Here is a 23503-nt window from a genome sequence, read left to right as displayed (position 1 = left end):
CCTGTCAAGTGTGGGACCTTATATAGACAGGGTGTGCCTTTCCAACTCATGTCCAAACAACTGAATTTACCACAGGTGGACTCCAACTAAGCTGTAGGAACATTGCAAGTATGATCAGTGGAAACAAGATGCACCTAAGCTCAATTTTGAGCTTCATGGCAAAGGCTGTGAATACTTATGTACATGTGATTTCTTAGTTTTTTTATTTTTAATAAATTTGAAGAAAAAAAAAATCTAAAAAAAAAAAAAAACTTTTTCACGTTGTCATTATGGGGTATTGTGTGTAGAATTTTAAAGGGAAAAAAAGATTTTAAACCTACCGGTAAAATCTTTTTCTCCTAGTCCGTAGAGGATGCTGGGGACTCCGTAAGGACCATGGGGTATAGACAGGCTCCGCAGGAGACATGGGCACTCTAAAGACTTTAGAATGGGTGTGCACTGGCTCCTCCCTCTATGCCCCTCCTCCAGACCTCAGTTAGAGAAACTGTGCCCAGAGGAGACGGACAGTACGAGGAAAGGATTTTTGTTAATCTAAGGGCAAGATTCAAACCAGCCCACACCAACCACACCGTACAACATGGAATATACGAACCAGTTAACAGCATGAAACAAACAGCATCAGCCCGAGACTGATCAAAACCCTTATGTAAGCCAAAACTATATACTAGTCTTGCAGAATTTAGTCCGCACTGGGACGGGTGCCCAGCATCCTCTACGGACTAGGAGAAAAAGATTTACTGGTAGGTTTAAAATCTTATTTTCTCTTACGTCCTAGAGGATGCTGGGGACTCCGTAAGTACCATGGGGTTTATACCAAAGCTCCAGACCGGGCGGGAGAGTGCGGATGACTCTGCAGCACCGATTGAGCAAACATGAGGTCCTCCTCAGCCAAGGTATCAAACTTGTAGAATTTAGCAAAAGTGTTTGAACCCGACCAAGTAGCCGCTCGGCAAAGTTGCAATGCCGAGACACCTCGGGCAGCCGCCCAAGAAGAGCCCACCTTCCTAGTGGAATGGGCCTTTACCGAATTTGTTACCGGCAATCCAGCCGTAGAATGAGCCTGCTGAATCGTGTTACAGATCCAGCGGGCAATAGTCTGCTTAGAAGCAGGGGCGCCAACCTTGTTGGCTGCGTACAGGACAAACAGTGCCTCTGTTTTCCTAATACGAGCCGTCCTGGTTACATAAACTTTTAAGGCCCTGACTACATCAAGAGACTTGGAATCCTCCAAGTTCCCTGTAGCCACAGGCACCACAATAGGTTGGTTCATATGAAACAATGAAACCACCTTAGGCAGAAATTGAGGACGAGTCCTCAACTCTGCCCTATCCACATGGAAAATCAGATAGGGGCTTTTGTGAGACAAAGCCGCCAATTCGGACACCCGCCTCGCAGATGCCAAGGCCAACAACATGACCACTTTCCAAGTGAGAAATTTCAACTCAGCTGTTTGAAGAGGTTCAAACCAGTGTGACTTAAGGAACTGTAACACCACGTTAAGGTCCCATGGTGCCACTGGGGGCACAAAAGGAGGCTGGATGTGCAGCACTCCCTTTACAAAAGTCTGGACTTCTGGGAGAGAAGCCAATTCCTTCTGAAAGAATATAGATAGGCTCCATTAAGGTACAGATTTCGGCCCTAACTTCAGGCCCATATCCACAGCCCAGGTGGAAATCTTCCGTAGGAGCATTCTTGGCTTCACACCAAGAAACATACTTCCTCCAGATACGGTGATAATGTTTCGCAGTCACCTCCTTCCTAGCCCTTATCAGAGTAGGGATGACTTCCTCCGGAATACCTTTTCCAGCTAGGATTCGGTGTTCAACCGCCATGCCGTCAAACGTAACCGCGGTAAGTCTTGGAACACGCAGGGCCCCTGCTGCAACAGGTCCTCCCTGAGAGGAAGAGGCCATGGATCTTCTGTGAGCATCTCCTGAAGATCTGAATACCAGGCCCTTCGAGGCCAATCTGGAACAACGAGTATTGTCCGCACTCTTTTTCATCGTATGATTCTCAATATTTTTGAGATGAGAGGAAGAGGAGGGAACACAGACCGACCGAAACACCCATGGGGTCACCATGGCGTCCACCGCTACTGCCTGAGGGTCCCTTGACCTGGCACAATACCTCCGAAGCTTCTTGTTGAGGCATGACGCCATCATGTCTTTTTGGAGGAATTCCCCAAAGACTTGTTATTTTTGCAAAAACTTCTTGATGAAGTCCCCACTCTCCTGGATGGAGATTGTGTCTGCTGAGGAAGTCTGCTTCCCAGTTATCCACTCCTGGAATGAAGACTGCTGACAGAGCGCTTACGTGATTTTCCGCCCAGCGAAGAATCCTGGTGGCTTCCGCCATTGCCACTCTGCTCCTTGTATCGCCTTGGCGGTTTACATGAGCCACTGCTGTGACGTTGTCTGATTGACCAAGAACCGGTAGGTCGCAAAGAAGATTCTCCGCTTGTCGTAGGCCGTTGTATATGGCCCTCAATTCCAGTACGTTGATGTGCAGACAAGCCTCCTGGCTTGACCATAGTCCCTGAAAATTTCTTCCTTGTGTGACTGCTCCCCATCCTCGGAGGCTCGCGTCCGTGGTCATCAGAACCCAGTCTTGAATGCCGAACCTGCGACACTCTAGAAGGTGAGCACTCTGCAGCCACCACAGGAGAGACACCCTGGCCCTGGGGGACAGGCTTATCTTCTGATGTATTTGTAGATGGGACCCGGACCACTTGTCCAGAAGGTCCCACTGAAATGTCCTCGCATGAAACCTGCCGAAAGGGATGGCCTCATAGGCTGCCACCATTTTCCCCAGAACTCGAGTGCATTGATGAACAGACACTCTTTTTGGTTTTAGCAGGTCTCTGACCATGTTCTGGAGGTCCTGGGCTTTTTCCATTGGGAGAAAAACCCTCTTCCGTTCTGTGTCCAGAATCATGCCTAGGAATGATAGTCGAGTCGTTGGAATCAACTGTGACTTTGGCAGATTTAGAATCCAACCGTGCTGTTGTAGCACTCTCAGGGAGAGCGATACGCTCTTCAGCAATTGTTCTCTCGTTCTCGCTTTTATCTGGAGATCGTCCAAGTACAGGATAATTGTGACTTCCTGCCTGCGCAGGAGCACCATCATCTCCGCCATCACCTTGGTGAAAATTCTCGGGGCCGTGGAAAGCCCAGACGGCAACGTCTGAAACTGGTAATGACAGTCCTGTACAGCGAATCTCAGATACTCCTGATGAGGAGGATATATGGGGACATGAAGGTATGCATCCTTTATGTCTAGTGACACCATAAAATCCCCCCCTTCCAGGCTGGAGATAACTGCCCGGAGCGATTCCATCTTGAATCTGAACTTTTTCAAGTACAGGTTTAGGGATTTTAGATTTAAAATGGGTCTGACCGAGCCATCCGGCTTCGGGACCACGAACAGGGTCGAATAGTACCCTTTTCCCTGTTGGACTAGGGGAACCTTGATAATCACCTGCTGTTGACATAGCTTTTGAATCGCAGCTAATACTACTGCCCTCTCTGGGGGAGAAGCTGGTAAGGCCGACTTGAAAAATCGGCGAGGGGGCACCTCTTCGAATTCCAGTTTGTAGCCTTGGGACACAATTTCCATCGCCCAAGGATCCACATCTGACCGAACCCAGACCTGGCTTAAGAGTCTAAGACGTGCCCCCACTGCGCGGACTCCCTCAGTGGAGCCCCAGCGTCATGCGATGGATTTAGTAGAAGCCTGGGAGGACTTCTGCTCCTGGGAACTAGCCGAAGCAGGCATTCTTTTCCCTCTTCCCTTACCTCTGGCGAGGAAGGATGAGCCCCGACCTCTTCTGGACTTATGCGACCGAAAGGACTGCATCTGATATTGCGGAGTTTTCTTTTGCTGCAAGGGAACAAAAGGCAAAAAGGTAGATTTACCCGCGGTGGCTGTTGAAACCAGGTCCGCAAGACCTTCCCCGAATAAAACTTCACCCTTGCAAGGTAAAACCTCCATATGCTTCTTTGAGTTGGCATCACCCGTCCATTGGCGAGTCCACAGGGCACGCCTAGCAGAAATCGCCATGGCGTTGGCTCTCGAACCTAGCAGCCCAACGTCTCTTTGAGCGTCTCTCATATATAAGACTGCGTCTTTAATATGACCTAACGACAATAAAATGGTATCCCTATCTAGGGTATCAAAGTCAGCTGACAAGGTATCTGTCCAAGCTGCAACTGCGCTACATACCCATGCCGATGCTATTGCCGGTCTGAGTAAAGCACCCGTATGCGTATAAATAGATTTTAAGGTAGTTTCCAGTCTGCGATCCGCAGGATCCTTGAGTGCTGCCGTGTCAGGAGACGGTAGCGCCACCTTTTTGGACAAGCGCGTTAAAGCCTTGTCCACCCTGGGCGATGATTCCCACCGTACCCTGTCCTGTGCAGGGAAAGGATACGCCATAAGAATCCTCTTGGGAATCTGCAGTTTTTTGTCTGGAGTTTCCCAAGCTTTTTAAAATAACTCGTTCAGCTCATGAGATGGGGGAAAGGTTACCTCAGGTTTCTTTTCCTTATACATGCGCACCCTCGTGTCAGGGACAGAGGGGTCATCAGTGATATGCAAAACATCTTTTATTGCAATGATCGTATAATGAATACTTTTGGCCACCCTTGGGTGTAACCTTGCATCATAGTAGTCGACAATGGAGTCAGAATCCGTGTCGGTATCAGTGTCTGCTATTTGGGATAGAGAACGTTTTTGAGACCCTGAAGGGCCTTGTGACACAGTCAAAGCCATGGATTGACTCCCTGCTTTTTCCCTGGACTCTGCTTTGTCCATCCTCTTATGTAATAAGGTCACATTTGCATTCAAAACATTCCACATGTCCAACCAATCAGGAGTCGGCGTTGCCGACGGAGACATCACAATCATATGCTCCACCTCCTCCTTAGATGAGCCTTCCGCTTCAGACATGTCGACACACTCGTACCGACACCCCCACACACACACACAGGGATATATTTATATGGAGACAGTTCCCCACTAAGGCCCTTTGGAGAGACAGAGAGAGAGAGTATGCCAGCACACACCCAGCGCCAACTAACACTGGAAACAAATTCCCAGATAATATAGCGCTTTTTTTATATATATAATTATCTGTGTAATACATTCACTGCGCCTTACAAGTGCCCCCCCCCCCCCTCTTTTCAGCCCTGTGTCACCGTGTTCAGCAGGGGAGAGTCCGGGGAGCCAGCTTCTCTGCAGTACACTGTGGAGAAAATGGCGCTGGTTAGTGTTGTGGGACCTAGCTCAGCCCCCTCCAGCGGCAGGCTTCGGTCCCGCTCAATTTTGTATAACTGGCGGGGGATTTTTATAACTACTGCCTCCGCAGCCTATATATACTTATATGCCAGTCCTAGAGGTTTATATTGCTGCCCAGGGCGCCCCCCCTGCGCCCATCAGTGCCTGCTCGTGTGTGCTGTGTGTGGGAGCAATGGCGTGCAGCGTTACCGCTGTGCGCTTACCTCAGGGAAGATCAGAAGTCTTCTGCCGCCTTTGAAGTCTTCTTTCTTCTTATACTCACCCGGCTTCTATCTTCCGGCTCTGTGAGGAGGACGGCGGCGCGGTTCCGGGACGAACGGCGAGGGGAGACCTGCATTCCGACTCCCTATGGAGCTAATGGTGTCCAGTAGCCTAAGAAGCAGAGCCTATCACTTAAGTAGGTCTGCTTCTCTCTCCTCAGTCCCACGATGCGGGGAGCCTGTTGCCAGCAGTGCTCCCTGAAAATAAAAAACCTAACAAAATTCTTTTATCAGAGAAACTCAGTAGAGCTCCCCTGTAGTGCACCCATTCTCCTCTGGGCACAGAATCTGAGGTCTGGAGGAGGGGCATAGAGGGAGGAGCCAGTGCACACCCATTTTAAAGTTCTTTATAGTGCCCATGTCTCCTGCGGAGCCCGTCTATACCCCATGGTCCTTACGGAGTCCCCAGCATCCTCTGGGACGTAAGAGAAATATGGGCAGATTACATACCTCCCAACATGACCCTCTCCAGGAGGGACAGAATGCTCTGCTTCTGGACTTTTCTCTTAATGTATGATTGCTGGCACCTGTGTTGAACAGGTAAACGGATAAGAAAGGCGTTTCACCACAGGTGATGGCAATCATAGAGTAAGAGAAAAGTTCAGGAGCAGAGTATTCTGTCCCTCCTGGAGAGGGTCATGTTGCGAGGCATGCGATTATTGAGAACGCACACACACTGCTCAATATCTGGAGACTGTGTCAGATATTTTTTGATTTGGGACAACAGACCAGAAAATCAATTGTTCGTGTGTGTGGGTAAGATTTTCCTGAATTATCGGCAAAACGCCGGCACGATCGTTCGTACACACTATTGGCAATTAGTGTGTGCAAATCAGACCAATAATTGTATAGTGTGTACCTAGCTTTACTCCTATGTAGGTTGCTACTAAATCCTTGTTGCACCACAGGAACAAGAATAATAATAATAATAATAATAATAATCATCATCTATGCGATAACAGAAGACTAGATACTGTTCTTACACATTTCTCATCTCCCTCACTAATTTTTAGCAACCAGATCCCAGTAACATTAGCAATTGGAAATACATATTACGCATTCACTGAAGCTTATGGAAAATAAAGGCAACATAATTACATAACAGTTCGATTCTATTTTAGTTGCTGATTTACATCAACAAGTACCGGTCCATTGTTATCCCCATTTTGGTGGAATTATAACAGGCCAACAACGCACACCTAGTATGCCAGACCAACCACTGAAATAAATGGGAACTGGCTAGTATTTATTCTGATGCACAGTGGCCCTACAGCTGCTAGAGGAAACCAATAGGCTCAATTCTGTATCTTTCCTGAATAGTAAATAATAAATGAGTGTATATCATCAAATAACACCGATTCCTATAAAACAAAATGTTACAAGTAAAAAAGAAAAGAAGCAGCTGTATGGGTGACTGACATTGCTGGGTAAATCACTTCATGCTCACAGGACACACCTACATGTCAATTTCACAATAGGCTGCCTGCTGTGACCCCTGTTTAAAAGATGGACATTGCACAGGCGAGCACTAGGACTGGTCACGCTTTGCAGAACCAAGCACACCACAGTACACAGGCAGGAGGACACATACCGGGCGGCACACAGCTGCTACAGAGAGATAGGGCTTCTCTGCGGCGGGCTGGCCAGAGCAGACTGGAGACACACACCCCAATGTCACATACGCTCAGAATGAGTAATACCGGCAACTGCCGGGGCTGGTTACCAGAAAGCGGGTAGATCCTGTGCCCTGATCGATTGCCCCCACCAATGGTCCTAGGACGAGTCTGTTGGAGGCGGCCATGCTGCTTGCTGTGTATGACCCGGGATGACTGCTCAGTCTCTGCCCGCTCTACCGCACGCTGCCCGGCTCACACATAGCCATGCCATACAGCCGTGACGTCACGGGGCGCTGACCCGACACAGCCAATCAGGCTGCGGGGGTGTGCGAGCGCCCACGTCACTGGCCTTCCTGCTGCTCGTCACGGGGGCTCTTTTGCTTGTGTACACGCTGATGTGTGTCTGCTGACGTCACGCCCGCACTGGCGCGTGGTCTGAGGAAGAGACGTGAGCCCACCCCGTGTCGCCCCCTTCCTCCCCTGCTCCTGTATCGCTCATGTGAGAGACACCCGAGCAGCAGCACTGTCTGCACAACCTGCACCACTCGTGCCCTGGCCGGGTGAAATAATGTCATACATGAAGGTCATACTGCACTGGTCAGACCAGTTCCAGATCAGATACTGCCATATGTGCTTGGATTGGTGACTGCTGCAAAATTTAATTAACTTTCACATGGTTTGTACCTGGGAAGTAAATTCTAGGTACACAAACATAGATGCTTGCAGGGAAGATATACGTATGTAAGGGGCAGTGTAACCAGGCATACAAGAGATCTACAATGTCTAGGTCGTCAGTCAGGTTGACATGCATTAGGGCGACATGGACAAAAGGGAAAAGGTCGAGATGGACAAAAGGGTGATACTTGGTTTTGCATTTTTGAGATTAGTGTGGATAGTTTTTCCATCTGGGACCACCATTTGTAGTAAAAGCGCTGGCCCACCATACGTTGGGCACAGTGTCTCACTGCTTCGCTCGACACAAGGTGCATACACACCGTGCAATGTAACTTTACAATTTTGACTACATAGTCAAAATCGTAAGGGAAGTTAGTGCAAATCGCACGATACCGATGCACGCTCCCGTGAAAAGATAAACTGCAAGGAAGTCAAGCTTGACCATATTGTGTACAATCTAGTTTTCTAGTATTTCTAGTATAGTCAAAATCTCAAAGATAGTCAATATCAGTGGTTCAGGGCTCCGGGGAGTTCAGGGGAAATTGCAAAGTCAAAATCGGAGATAGTCAATATCTCACCATGTGTGTGCACCATAAGGGTTATGATTTGTGACATGGATAGTCAAGGATGGAAAAAGTCCAAAAAACATGAAAAAAAATATTGTGTGTCGACCATTCCCATGTTGACAATTTGATCCTGTCGTCCTTTTGTCAATGTCGACCTAATGCATGTTGACTGTATAGGGTCGACCTAAAGTCCGGATCCCAGTGTGAGCATTGAATATTAGCTTACCAGCAGCTGTGCTGGGCACACCGAGTGATTGGATAGCGAATACTTCATGTGTCACGTCAGGCGATCTTACTGGGGCTAGCATATACCCCCAGATCTACACATTAGTGGCAGCTGGAAAATAGAGCCAGCACGCTAGTAATTAGCATGGCACACTCCTAGCAGTTGGATGGAATTAACAGGCAATGTCTCAAGCAGCAGTGGTTTTGCAAACAAAGGGGGTAATTCCAAGTTGATCGCAGCAGGATTTTTGTTAGCAATTGGGCAAAACCATGTGCACTGCAGGGGAGGCAGATATAACATGTGCAGAGAGAGTTAGATTTGGGTGGGTTATTTTATTTCTGTGCAGGGTAAATACTGGCTGCTTTATTTTACACAAATTAGATTGCAGATTGAACACACCCCACCCAAATCTAAGTCTCTTTGCACATGTTATATCTGCCTCCCCTGCAGTGCACATGGTTTTGCCCAATTGCTATCAAAAATCCTGCTGCGATCAACTTGGAATTACCCCCAAAGGTCACACACAAAATACAAATAGCAACTTTTTCCCTAAACCAAACTACACCAACTTATCTCTCTACTTGGCCCCTCCTGTGCAAAACCTGGATCTCTCATCCATACTCATTACCTGTTCCGATTTGGGTTTACAAGTCCGTCATGGCTGTGTTATGGGAGTATCACTGAAGTTATTGCGAATTCAGATGCTTACTCACACTGAAGGCCGTACTCTGACAGACAATCTGCACCTAGCATTGGGCTGAAGACGCTCGAAGGGAAGGGCTTGTAGTTGTATTTGCATATAATCGCAGAAGCAATACATGCAAAAGAAGAACACAACTCAGAATCAGGCCCCTTCTGTTAAATGTCTACCATTGCACAATGAAACGTGTGGTCTCTAAACCAGCGTTTCCCAACCTCGGTCCTCAAGGCCCACTAACAGTCCAGGTTTTAGTGATATCCATGTTTAAGCACCAATGGTTAAATCAAAATAACTGAGGTACTAATTAAGTTACCTGTGCTCATGTATGGCTATCCTTAAAACCTGGACCATTAGTCTGCCTTGAGGACCGTGGTTGGGAACCCTTGCTCTAAAACTTAATGGGCCAAATGTAATAGAGTGAGAGTTTCAAAAAGTGAGAGATTTGGTAAGGTTTTGCAGTGTTTTTTTTTAAAAGTGGCAATCATTTATACAGCAAGATCAACCTGGTTTTGCAGTGTTAATGATTGCCACTTTAAAAAAAAACCTAAAAAACCTTACCAAATCTTTCACTCTCTGAAACATTTAAGGTCCATACACACTGGGCGTTTTTGCCCAGCGTGTATGAACAGCGATGATCGCTGACATCGCTGGCTGAAAAGCGCTCAGTGCATACACACTGAGCGCTTTTCCACGCTGCCCAGCAATGTCAGTGGGGGTGAGCGGCTTTCCATAGCAGGACGCTATGGAAAGCCGCTCACCCCGCAATTCATCTACTGGTAATACCAGTAGATGAACGGCGGCTGCCAGCGATGAAGCGGGAGCGCGCATCAGCGCTCACCGCTTGCTCATACACACTGGGCGGCTTTGAGCTGAAAGCAGCTCAACACACCAAAAGTGATCTGCTTTCAGCTCAAAATCACCCAGTTTGTATGGGCCTTTACTTTATTACATTTGGCCCCTAGTGTTCCCTGGCAACTTACCTCTTCAGGCAAGCTTATCAAATGCCAGTAAAATCCAAGTTACCTCCATAAGCTATCCTAACTAATTACATCCCCTCTATACAGTCCATATAAAACTAAGGACTGTGCTGACACACACCCAATTGTTACTATGATCATATGTGTATTGACCTTCATGACCTCTGTGCAGGTGTTAAGGTCCCATTAGAATTGGCATGCGCCTTATAATGCTCTGTGCTAGGGCTGAGCTTACTGTACTCTCTCTGTTTAGGCATCCTTCAGAGTGTGGTACAAAATGTTGACATTCAGAATGTCAACGCCATGAAAATGTGAACAAAATACATAGCAACATTAACTCTCTTGTGAGGAGAGGGAAATGTTCTTCTCTGAGTATATTGAATTTACATACAATAATTCAAATATAAAAAAAAAATTCATTTATTACACAAATAATATAAGAAATATCCTTTATAATAAAAGGCTAACACTGCTCTTCACCTCTATGGGTGGAATTCAAGTGTTTATGTGCCGGGGGCCACTAGATGGTGCCCAACAGAGCAATTCAACTGTTGCTCCGTTAGGGCGCACACAAAAAGAGTTAAAAAAAACATATGGAATACATTTTTTTTACATTTAGGCACCATATTTAGTCAAACATGGTAATAACATTTTCATATTGTAGAGGATGGGCAGCACTTGATATGCCGGCTGTCGGAATCCTGGCGCTCAGCATACCGGCGTCGGAATCCCGACAACTATTTTCCCTCTTGGGGTGTCCACGACACCCCTGGAGGGAGAATAAGTGTAGCACGCCACCGTGCCCACAGTGTGGCGAGCGCAGCGAGCCCGCAAGGGGCTCTTTTGTGCTCGCCCCGCTGTCTGTATACCGGCGGTCGGGATCCTGGTGCTTGTATGCTGGGCGCCAGGATACCGAGCACCGGCATACCATAGTAGACCCATAGGAAATATTGATGAAATTTGCATGTCTGTATAAAGTATATATTTTTAGTCAGAACCCATTAAAATAATATATCACTGATCTCCACATAATGGGAGAGGAACATAACATGGGTTAGGGCTTGGCAAAATCCATGTTGGATGATCTTGATTTGACAGTGGTGACCTGAAAATCAGCAAGTTGGAGATTTTTAACAAATTGTTTTTTACTGACCCCCAAGAAATCGCTGAGTCCATTGATCGGCTAATCATATCACCAGTCGTAATCGTGGAATCGTTGCTTACATTTATGAGCCACTTTAGTACAAGAGAAATGTTTCAAGAAGTGGCAGTGTATATTTTCTATCGGGAGGTGTTTGTGTCATAAATATACCAGGAGTGTTAATCATAAGTAATTATTCCTGTAGTATACATTGTATACTGGTATACGCAGAAGCCAAATATAGGCCCTCGTTCCGAGTTGATCGCTCGCTAGCAACTTTTAGCAGCTGTGCAAACGCTAAGCTGCCGCCCTCTGGGAGTGTATCTTAGTTTAGCAGAAGTGCGAATGAAAGGATCACAGCGCTGCTACTAAAAAAGATTGTGCAGTTTCAGAGCAGCTCGAAACTTACTCCTAGCTAGCGATCACTTCAGACACTCCCAGCCACTCCCCCGTTTCCCCAGCCACTCCTGCGTTTTTATCGGGCACGCCTGCGTTTTTACACACACTCCCCGAAAACGCTCAGTTTCCGCCCAGAAACACCCACTTCCTGTCAGTCACTCACCGATCAGCAGTGCGATTGAAAAGCGTCGCTAGACCTTGTGTGAAACTTCACAGTTTTGTGTTAAAGTACGACGCGCGTGCGCACTGCACACCATACATATGCTCAGAAGTGCCGCTTTTTCAACTAATCGCCGCACTGCGAACTAAAGCAGCTAGCGGTCAACTCGGAATGAGGGCCATAAAGACAAGGCCAGGGCCGTTTCTTGGGGCAGGCGAGCAGTGCAACCGCACTGGGCACCCGCCGCGGCACTAACTGGCTCCCTGTTTCCCCCTCCTATTTCTCCCCGAGTAACCCGCTTGGGGGGGGGGCGGAGTTTTACGGAATGACGCGGTTGCATCGTTACGTCACAACGCAACCCCGTCACTCCGCGAAACTCCCCCCCTCCGAGCAGAGTACAGAGGGGGATCCAAGTTAGGAAAAGGGAAAGGCCGGTGTGAGGAGCGACTGGTGAGGCGGGCCGAAGAGCGGTAATCGCCTCTGTAAGTATTCTATCTCTCTCTCTCTCAATGTGTAAAATGGGGACACCTGCTGTAATGTGTGAAATGGGGACTCTTGCCTGCCGTAGTGTGGGGATTTAATGTATCAAGGGCATTAGGGTGTGTGGCATAATATGGTGCAGGGGGCATTACTGTGTGGGGCTTAATATGGTAGAATTTTTTTTTCCTGTGGTGGTCGTGATCTGTTGGAGCAGGGTCAAAAACTGGATTGTGAGGTAGTCTTTTCAGACGAGGCCACATCCATTTAGATGAGGCCATGCCCCTTGCTGGGAGCGCGCGCAAGTTTTTTTTTTTAATCTAGGTGTGGGGGGGGGCACATTTTTTTATGTCATGGGGGGCGCATTTTTAAATCTCGCACTGGGAGCCAAATTGGCTAGAAACAGCCCTGGACAAGGCAATGATCAGAGTCACTCAGCACATGTAGTAACAGTCAATAGCTATTTTAGTGACTAATAAAGATTGTAAACCAGCCTCATAAGCTGGCTCTATGTGAAGGTAACAAAGCTGTATAAATGAATAGAAAACCGAGATATGTACCTGTGTGCTGTGTTCAGGGCACTGAGAGTCTGCTGCTGCTGCTGCTGTAGAGCGAATAGCGGTAGGGGTTGCTGGCAGGTGAAGTGGCAAAGTGCAGCCTACACCAGATGCAGGTGGTAGGTGGCTCCTGATGTGTTTAGGAGTGTTTGTAGTCTACTGTCGTAATGGGGCCAGTAATTGTTCACATTGCAATCATGTGCAGCCACACGTAGAGGTTAATGACAGGCACAGATGGCAGCTGTACCTGTAATGTGTCTAGAGCACTATCATAGTGAGTATGGAGCAGGAGATTGCTGGAAGTTACCAGCCATTTGTAGCTAAAATGCTGTGACCTGCGCCAGGTATACTGTGTCTTGTTTTAGCGTGCTGGTGGACCCCTAGGCGAACAGTCGCTACTTCATAAATATTAATATGTAGTGAGACTCTTTTTACCTCTTCTTTTCTCCATTTACTCAAGTGTTATACACAAAATTAGAGCAATTGTTCTGTAAAATATATGTACATGCTGTACATATAGGGCCTAATTCAGAATTGATCGCAGCAGCAAATTTGTTAGCAATTGGCTAAAACCATGGGGGTAATTCCAAGTTGATCGCAGCAGGATTTTTTTTAGCAGTTGGGCAAAACCATGGGGGTCATTCCGAGTTGTTCGCTCGGTAAAAATCTTCGCATCGCAGCGATTTTCCGCTTAATGCGCATGCGCAATGTCCGCACTGCGACTGCGCCAAGTAAATTTGCTATGCACTTAGGAATTTTACTCACGGCTTTTTCATCGTTCTGGCGATCGTAATGTGATTGACAGGAAATGGGTGTTACTGGGCGGAAACAGGCCGTTTTATGGGCGTGTGGGAAAAAACGCTACCGTTTCCGGAAAAAACGTAGGAGTGGCTGGAGAAACGGGGGAGTGTCTGGGCGAACGCTGGGTGTGTTTGTGACGTCAAACCAGGAACGACAAGCACTGAACTGATCGCAGATGCCGAGTAAGTCTGGAGCTACTCAGAAACTGCTACTAGGTGTGTAATCGCAATATTGCGAATACATCGTTCGCAATTTTAAGATGCTAAGATTCACTCCCAGTAGGCGGCGGCTTAGCATGAGCAAATCTGCTAAAATCCGCTTGCGAGCGAACAACTCGGAATGACCCCCCATGTGCACTGCAGGAGGGGCAGATATAACATGTGCAGAGAGAGTTAGATTTGGGTGTGGTGTGTTCAATCTGCAATCTAATTTGCAGTGTAAAAATAAAGCAGCCAGTATTTACCCTGCACAGAAATAAAATAACCCACCCAAATCTATCTCTCTCTGCACATGTTATATCTGCCTCCCCTGCAGTGCACATGGTTTTGCCCAACTGCTAAAAAAAATCCTGCTGCGATCAACTTGGAATTACCCCCCATGTGCACTGCAGGGAGGGCAGATATAACATGCAGAGAGAGTTAGATTTGGGTGGGGTGTGTTCAAACTGAAATCTAAATTGCCAGTATTTACCCTGCACAGAAACAAAATAACCCACCCAAATCTAACTCTCTGCACATTTTATATCTGCCCCACCTGCAGTGCACATGGTTTTGCCCAACTGCTAACAAATTTGGTGCTGCGATCAACTCTTAATCGCCCCCATAGTGCGGCTTTCGATTTTGGCAGAAAGCACGTTAGTTCTTTCACTTGTAGAACCGGCAGCCAATCAGTGTCTGCTACCATGATAATAGCCCCCTGATTGGCTGTGAGTGGCCTGTCTGTCAATCAACAGTGGCCTCACTCACAGCCAATCAACGGGCTGTTACTATGGTAGCAGCCGCTGATTGACTGCCGGGCCTACAAGTGACAGAACTCACAGGGGTTCCACCACTATCGGGAGCCGTGCTATGGGGGGTCATTTTGACCCGATCACACGCAGCGGTTCTTCGCTGCGGTGCGAACGGGTCGGAAATGCGCATGCGCGGTGGATGCATTGCAAATGCATTGCATGCGCGCGTTGTTGCCTGGCGACGATCGTCGCCGGGGAACGATGACGCCAGCGAGAAATGTGATCGCAGCGGCGATCGCAAGAAGATGGACAGGCAGGAGGCATTCCGGGTTGGATACTCACCGTTTTCCAGGCGTGGTGAGTCCAGTGCAGGCAGATCCAGGTGTTTGGAGGGTGGATGTCTAACGTCAGGACTGGGACCTTCATCGCTGGATCCGTCGCACTGGGTGAGTAACTGCAGCCCTGGTCTTGTTTTACTTGAAACTTTTTTAGCATAGCAGGGCTGCACAAGCGTTCGCAGCACTGCTATTCTAAAATACACTCCCCCATTGGCGGCGTCAGGTTGATCGCACGAGCAGCAAAAAGTTGCTACGTGCGATCAATTTCGGAATGACCCCCTATATGAACAGCATGTACATATAGCGCAGCTGTGTTCGGCTGGATCGGGTCTTTTACACAGAGAAGCACTGCACAGATCACACTGATCTGTACAGGCTTCTCCAAACAAATTATAAAAGACGGTTTGCTAAATAAAGCTGGATCACTCTGTTGCTAGCGAAACGCGTTGAGCCTACTCACCTACCTGGACACTACTCTCTGACATTACATTGGGACTCTGATACTTTTGGCTACAATTGGACACTGTTCCTATCACTGGGCAATTACTACAAATAAAGACCGATCCACACCTGCAGCTAGCAATGGACTCTTCCTAAAGCTGATGCCATCATATACGTCCAATGTGGAACTGGTAACTATTTCTGCTACAGTGAGTGCCATCTGGAGATTGTCCTAGCCTTAATAACATATGTCTCAGAGAAGAGTGGACTTTTAATATATCTCATCCAGGGAGAGATCATGATCACAAGTGTTATCTATCAGATAATAGGAATCGATTCCTGTTTTTTAATGGTTTAATAAATTGTTATTTTTTATTCAGCAAACCGTCTTTTTATAATTTGTACAGCCAGCGCTGGTAATCTGTGTCTTTTCTTCTTTAGTTTATTGGGGAACTGACCATCCCCTTACCAGCTGCTGCTGACTGCGCACTTACATATTCTTTATTTCTCCAAACAAATTGCTTAGTGGGACAGTTATTTCTAAAGTGTATTTTGGCCCAAGTTTGCCTAATTCTCAGTTGTGTTTGCTAAACACTATTCTTAGTAAATTTTAAAGTACTGTTATTTCCTATGGAAAGTTCTTCCGAGTTTGGCTGATGGTGTATTTGATCGTATTTGTGATTTCACCCGTGTTTGAAGTTCGATTCGATGCAATACTCCCATGTTTGGCTTTAGTAAAGTTCTGGGTTTGAAAAACAATGGATAGCCACAACCGCGATTGCAATCTCGACCAAATCCTTGAACTTACTTGCAGAAACTACCAGTACAGCACCATGATAAGGACTGGTTCTCATGAGCAGTTATAGATCTGTCTGCACTTTGTATAATACTAGATGGACTAAAAATAAAAAATTTTGCTTCCAGCATCCAGCAAGAATAGACAAATCAATAGGTCATTATTTTGAGGATGGCTTCGGCTTGTATTAAATATAACCACCAGTGAGAACATACCCTCAGAAGGTTTATACTCCCTAACTTGTGGGCAATAGATTGACAAAGCCGAAGAAAAGTATTTTAATATAATCTGGTAAATTAATTAACACTGAAATGAATATTATCTTACTGTGGAACCAGTTGTTACATTTTTTAAGTGTCTTGCAAATATCTTCTAAATAACACAAGGTACTGAAAGTTATATGGAGTATTGCCAAGGCAGAAGCAGCACCTTCATTGACTATTGTAAGTGCTTCAGTAAAAGAAACTCATTAGTGGTGGTGCAATACTGTACGTTTCTTTCCAATTGCAAATTGGCAATGCAAGAACGATAGAATTTAGCTGAATAAATACTTCCTTTAATAGGTCAAATGTTTCATGAATGTAAATAAATGACGTATGTATGTGTGATAAATGATAGACTATTAATGGAATAGCCATAGCGCATGCAGAGGCTGTGTGTGTGTGTGTGTGTGTGTGTGGGGGGGGGGGGGGGGGGGGTTTCTGAGTACCCATATATCCCCCCTGCCCATAGATCCATTGCCGCACCTGACCGATCTGGGTTTTTCATTGTTCTGGTTGATTGTACCCCGAACAGGCAGCTGCGACTGAGCTACTGCGCATATGCGGCAGCTCCTTTTATATAGCGAGAGCTGTATCAGCAGCACGCAGCTCTTTCTATGGGGCTTTGAGAGACGTCTCTTCCTCCGTCCTCATAACACAGGTAAGGTACAGTAGTGTCAGTGGCAGCATCAAGCACTGTGTTTGGCGCATGCCTGTTTCTTTGCTGGTATTTGGATACTTAGGTTGTTGCTTCGTTTCCTTTGCTGTATACCTTGATGAAGGTCCCTAATTGGTATTGAAATGTCGGTACACTATTGGAACTGGTATGTGCTACTTCTTTTAAAATAAATTTTTCTATTTTTTATGTGCATTTAAAAAGTCTGGAGAGTGCTATCATTCTATAGTTTACATAGTTGTTGAGGTTGAAAATAGACAATTGTCCATCGAGTTCAAACTATATTATAAAAAAAAATATATTTTTATTTTTTGTTAATTAAATGTTGTGTTTCTGGATATTTTTTTCCGCTAAGAATTTATCTAATCCATTTTTAAACTTATTGAGTCCACCATTACAACCTTCTCTGGCAGAGAATTCCAAATCCTTACTGCTCTTACTGTGAAGAACCCTTTTCTCCGTTGAGTATGGAATTTTTTTTTCTTCTAACCTCAGGGGGTGTCCTATGTGGTGTTTTTTTTTGGTAAACAAATCGTTTGATAAATCCTTCTATTGTCCCTTAATGTATTTATAAATATTAATAATGTCCCTTCTTAGTCGCCTCTTTTCCATTGTAAACAAATCTAACCTTTTAAGTCTTTCCTCATAATCCAGTGCCTCTAACCCCTTAACCAGTTTAGTGGCTCGCCTCTGAACCCTTTCGAGTTCCAAGATATCTTTTTTATAGTGCGGTGCCCAAAATTGTACACAATATTCCAGGTGTGGCCGCACCAATGATTTATACAGTGGCAGGATTACACTCTCATACCCCGTTTTATGCATGCTAACACCTTATTAGCCTTTGTTGCTGCATTTTAACATTGCATACTGCTACCAAGTTTATTATCGATGAGCACTCTCAAATCTTTTTCAACTACCGTTATCCCTACATTTTCCCCATTTAGTTTACTGGCTGCCTGCTTGTTCTTAGTCCCAAAGTGCATAACTTTACATTTGTCTATATTGAACCTCATTCTCCATTTATCCGCCTAGACCTCCAGTCTAGATAAGTCATTCTGTAGAGACTCAACATCCTTGTCTGAATTAATTATTCTACATAGTTTAGTATCATCTGCGAAAATTGACACTGTGCTTTCCAGTCCCTCACCTAGGTCATTAATGAATATGTTAAACAGCAATGGCCCGAGTACTGAGCCGTGCGGTATTCCACTGAGCACTGAAGCCCATTCAGAATACATCCCATTAATCCCCACTCGCTGTTCCCTATTAAACAGCCAATTACTCACCCAAGTACAAATAGTGTTTTCTACCCCAATCTCTCTTAGTTTGAGAATTAGTCTCCTGTGTGGAACTTTGTCAAAGGCCTTAGCGAAATCCAAAAAGATCACATCCACTGCTTGTCCCTGATCAATATTATCGCTCACTTTCTCGTAGAAGCTTATTAAGTTAGTTTGACATGACCTGTCCTTCACAGATCCATGCTGATTCCTAGTAATAACCTTGGAGGTATCCAAGTACTCTAGTATGCTATCCCTTAATATACCTTCTAGTATTTTCCCCACTATAGATGTCAAACTTCCCGGTCTATAGTTCCCGGGGAGCGTTTTACTACCCTTTTTAAATATTGGGACTACCTCTGCTATACGCCAGTCCTTTGGTATCATTTCTGATCTAATTGACTCGCTGAAAATCAGATACAGAGGTTTCGATATCTCTACGTTGAGTTCCATAAGAACCCTGGGGTGGAGTCCATCCGACTCAGGAGATTTATTTATCTTAATTTTACTTAGTCTCTCCCGGACTACTCCCTCGTTTAACCAAGTACCAAGCAACGGGTCGTTATTATAGTTTATGTTATGCTCTACTCTTGTCAACCTGTTCTCTTTTGTGAATACTGATGGAAATAATTAATTAAATAGATCCGCTTTTTCCTTATCATCATTAATCAAGACATCCAACTCGCCCTTTAAAGGTCCAAAATTCTCCCTTTTTAACCTTTTACCGTTTATACACTTAAAGAACTTTTTGGGGTTTGTTTTACTCTCCTTTGCTATTTGTTTTTCGTTTTCTATTTTAGCTGCTCTGATTGCTTTTTTACATTTTTTGTTACATTCCTTGTAGAACTGGAATGATTCCACCGTTCCGTCAGACTTAAATGATTTGAAAGCATACCTTTTTTTATACATATGTTCCTTGACCTTCTTATTCAGCCACATCGGTTTGAATTTCCTACTTCTGTTTTTGTTGACTTTGGGAATATATAAATTAGTGTATTTATTGAGCGCAGTTGTAAAAACATCCCACATTTCAGCAGTATTCTTACCATGAAATACAATTTCCCAATTGATGTCCTTCATTGCTTGTTTCAGCAATATGAAATTAGCTTTCCTAAAGTTAAAAGTCTTAGTTAAACCCTTATATTGTTGTTTTTGGAAGCTGATATCGAATGTAATCATATTGGGATCGCAATTACCTAGGGTCTCCCCTACTTTATTATTTGTTATTATTTTCTCATTATTAGTTAGTACTAAGGTGGTCATTCCGAGTTGATCGCAGCCAGCAACGTTTTGCTGCTGCTGCGATCAACTAGTACACGCCTATGGGGGAATATATTTTAGCTTAGCAGGGCTGCGATCGCTTGTGCGGCCCTGCTAAGCTAAACATTTTTCAAGCAGAACAAGACTAGCCCTATACCTGCTTACCCTTTGCGACGACGATCTCTGCGATGCTGGACCCGGCTTTGACATCAGACATCCGCCCTCCATTCTTCTGGACATGCCTGCGTTTTCCTTACCACTCCCCGAAAACAGCAGCCAACGGTCTGGATCCGCCCAGGAACACCTTCTTCTTGTCAATCTTCTTTGCGGTTGGCTCTGCCACCACTTCCATCGTAGGACGCGACGTAACCCGGCAACCCCTGTCACCGGGCAACGTCACACACGCGCAGTGCGGCCGCAACGCATGCGCATTCCGAACCCGTTCGCACCGCAGCGATAAACCGCTGCATGCGAACGGGTCGGAATGACCCCCTAAGTCCAGTATAGCCCTTTGCCTAGTTAGTTCCTCAATTATCTGGGGCAAGTAATGATCTTCTAGCATGTTTAAGAACCTGTTTCCCCTAGCTGTATTTACTGTTTCTGTGTTCCAGTTTATGTCCGGGTAATTAAAGTCTCCAACAATAATGACGTCCCCCATGCCTGCAGCTTTTTCAATTTGCTGCAAGAGTTGGAATTCCTCAGCCACACTAATATATGGTGGTCATAGGCGTGCGCAGCACATTTTATTAGGGGGTGTATCGTCGCAGAGCTGTGTCTAGTACCACCTACTGGGCGTGTCTAGCACCGCCTACTGGGCATGTCTAGCACCACCTATTGACATTCTTTTCAATGTGCACCTTACCCATATGATATCCATGTCTGCACACTGCTCCCCCCCCCCCCCCCCCGGAATACTGACATACATGTCTCACACATCCCCCCCCATACTGACATCCATGTCTGCACACTGCCCCCCCCCCCATACTGACATCCATTTCTGCACACTGCCCCCCCCCCCATACTGACATCCATGTTTGCATACCCTCCAACATTTTTCATAGAAAAATCGATACAAATCTAAAAAGGGGGCATGGCCGCGGGTAGAAGGGGCGTGGCCACGTCCCTTTTCCTATACTTTCAATGGAAATTTGGAGAGCCAAAAATCGGTACAAACCATAAAAAAGGTACTGTACCTGCCAATAAGGTACAGTTTGAGGGTATGTGTCTGCACACTGCCCCCCATACTGACAACCATGTCTGCACACTGCCCCCCCATACTGACATCCATCTTTGCACAATGCCCCCCCATACTGACATCCATGTCTGCACACTGCCCCCCCATACTGACATCCATGCCTGCACACTGCCCCCCCATACTGACATCCATGCCTGCACACTGCCCCCCCATACTGACATCCATGCCTGCACACTGCCCCCCATACTGACATCCATGCCTGCACACTGCCCCCCCATACTGATATCCATGCCTGCACACTGCCCCCCCAATACTGACATCCATGTCTGCACACTGCCCCCCCATACTGACATCCATGTCTGCACACGATGCCCTCCATACTGACATCCATGTCTGCACACTGCCCCCCATACTGACTTCTATGTCTGCACACTGCCCCCCCATACTGACTTCTATGTCTGCACACTGCCCCCCCATACTGACATCCATGTCTGCACACTGCCCCCCCATACTGACATCCATGTCTGCACACTGCCCCCCCATACTGACATCCATGTCTGCACACTGCCCCCCCATACTGACATCCATGTCTGCACACTGCCCCCCATACTGACATCTATGTCTGCACACTGCCCCCCCCATACTGACATCCATGTCTGCACACTGCCCCCCATACTGACATCCATGTCTGCACACTGCCCCCCCATACTGACATCCATGTCTGCACACTGCCCCCCATACTGACATCCATGTCTGCACACTGCCCCCCCATACTGACATCTATGTCTGCACACTGCCCCCATACTGACATCCATGTCTGCACACTGCCCCCCCATACTGACATCCATGTCTGCACACTGCCCCTCCATACTGACATCTATGTCTGCACACTGCCCCCCATACTGACATCTATGTCTGCACACTGCCCCCCCCATACTGACATCCATGTCTGCACACTGCCCCCCATACTGACATCCATGTCTGCACACTGCCCCCCCATACTGACATCCATGCCTGCACACGATGCCCTCCCCTTTTCCATCCGTTGATACCTTTCCATGCGGCGCGTTGAGCACCAGGACATGTTGACTCTGCCGGCGGCAGCGGCTGCACGCAGGGGTGTAACGTGATGGACCGTCTTTCTGTCCTGTGTGCGTCTCCCTCAAACAGCGGCACAGCCCGCCTCTGTCAGCCAGCCGCCGCTGTCACTATTAAGCAGAGAGGAGGGGTCGGGGAGAGAGAGGAAGCCCCCATTGCTCTTCCTCCTGACTCCCAGCTACTGGCTAGATTGCGTCCGGCTCAAGGTAACTATTGAGCAGTTTCGTCACACCCCAGCCACACATCAGGGAGTCACCAGGTGGAACGTGAAGGCTAGAGGAGGACTCGAGGAGACTGGATGCCGTACAGGGGGGACACATTAAACGGCAGCAGGCGTGTCAGTGGGGGGTGCCGGATATTAGGGGGTGCCTGTGCGCACCAGGCACCCCCCGTGTGCACACCTATGGGTGTGTGGAAAGGAGAGAGGGCGTCACAGACTGTGGCATGTGTGGGGGGGAAAAGGATGAGTTATACATATTTCTATATGTTTATGAATATTTATTTAATAACAGTTTCTTATATAGCGCAGCAAATTCTGTTGCACTTCAATCTATCTATCTATCTACAGAAAATTTTACACCAGAAAGAAATTGCGCTATAGAGCTGCAGGCTAGTGGACACTCAGAGGTGGGATGTTACCCTCATCCCTAGAAAGAATACCTAATACGATTGAAATTTCTAAGTGTCCTCTGTCCTGCGCTACCCCTAGTTTAAGCAAAACAAACAGAGGGGGGTGGATCTTTACTTATCTTAGATCAGATACTTTTCTCCCAATGGTACACCTTCTTTATACCCCCTTGTGCTGTCAAACGGGGTGTATGTTCATTTCAAAGGTGATACATGTAAGAGAGAGGTCAAAGAAAACACTCTAGTGCATTAACCTTTTAACAGTTGGACCACAATTCTTTATCAGAAATTGTGGGATGTATTGACAAGAGATGTTTATGATAAAAAAAATTTTGTTTAATAATTCAAAAAAAAGCAGGTGATAAAATCCAGGCATAGAGTTTTCATCACATAGAACAAGATTCTCACATCCAGGCAAAGTATGAGGGTGGCTTCCTACCAGATTTGGGGTTTTGTAAGTGCACCAAAATTTGTCGCTGTATTGATGTTACCAACGTCCCCGGGAACGGTCAGCTCCAAGCAATGGGCACCTCGTCCTCTCCTCGTCCGAGTACTCAGCCACCGGAATGTCACAAGTCAGCCAACGCGTTTCGATCCGTGGATCTTTTTCAAGGCATGTCCTTCTGGCTCCTCTTCCCAGTTATTTATACCCTTATGGATTGATACTCCCAGATACTGGGAGGAGCCACTCCCATTTACAATTCAATATACATATATACATGTTATAATCATCCTA

General features: G+C 46.4%; 1 protein-coding gene across 4 annotated transcripts in view; it reads right to left on the bottom strand.

Moving 5' to 3' along the window:
* Positions 1–7580, bottom strand: part of GK (glycerol kinase) — a 144580-nt gene extending 137000 nt beyond the window's left edge. The window contains exon 1 of one of the 4 annotated variants that reach the window (XM_063953465.1): positions 7279–7580. In XM_063953465.1, coding sequence (XP_063809535.1) covers positions 7279–7356 — 78 coding nt within the window. In that variant the 5' untranslated portion in view covers positions 7357–7580. The remainder of the gene's footprint in view (positions 1–7278) is intronic. The other 3 variants (XM_063953466.1, XM_063953468.1, XM_063953467.1) reach the window with 3 other exon arrangements.
* Between the last annotated feature and the right edge of the window lie 15923 nt (positions 7581–23503).

The sequence above is a fragment of the Pseudophryne corroboree genome, chromosome 2, assembly GCF_028390025.1.
Source record: "Pseudophryne corroboree isolate aPseCor3 chromosome 2, aPseCor3.hap2, whole genome shotgun sequence".
Lineage (NCBI taxonomy): Eukaryota > Metazoa > Chordata > Amphibia > Anura > Myobatrachidae > Pseudophryne > Pseudophryne corroboree.
The sequence above is the reverse complement of the archived record's forward strand: the minus strand, read 5'-3'. Positions and strand labels throughout refer to the sequence as shown.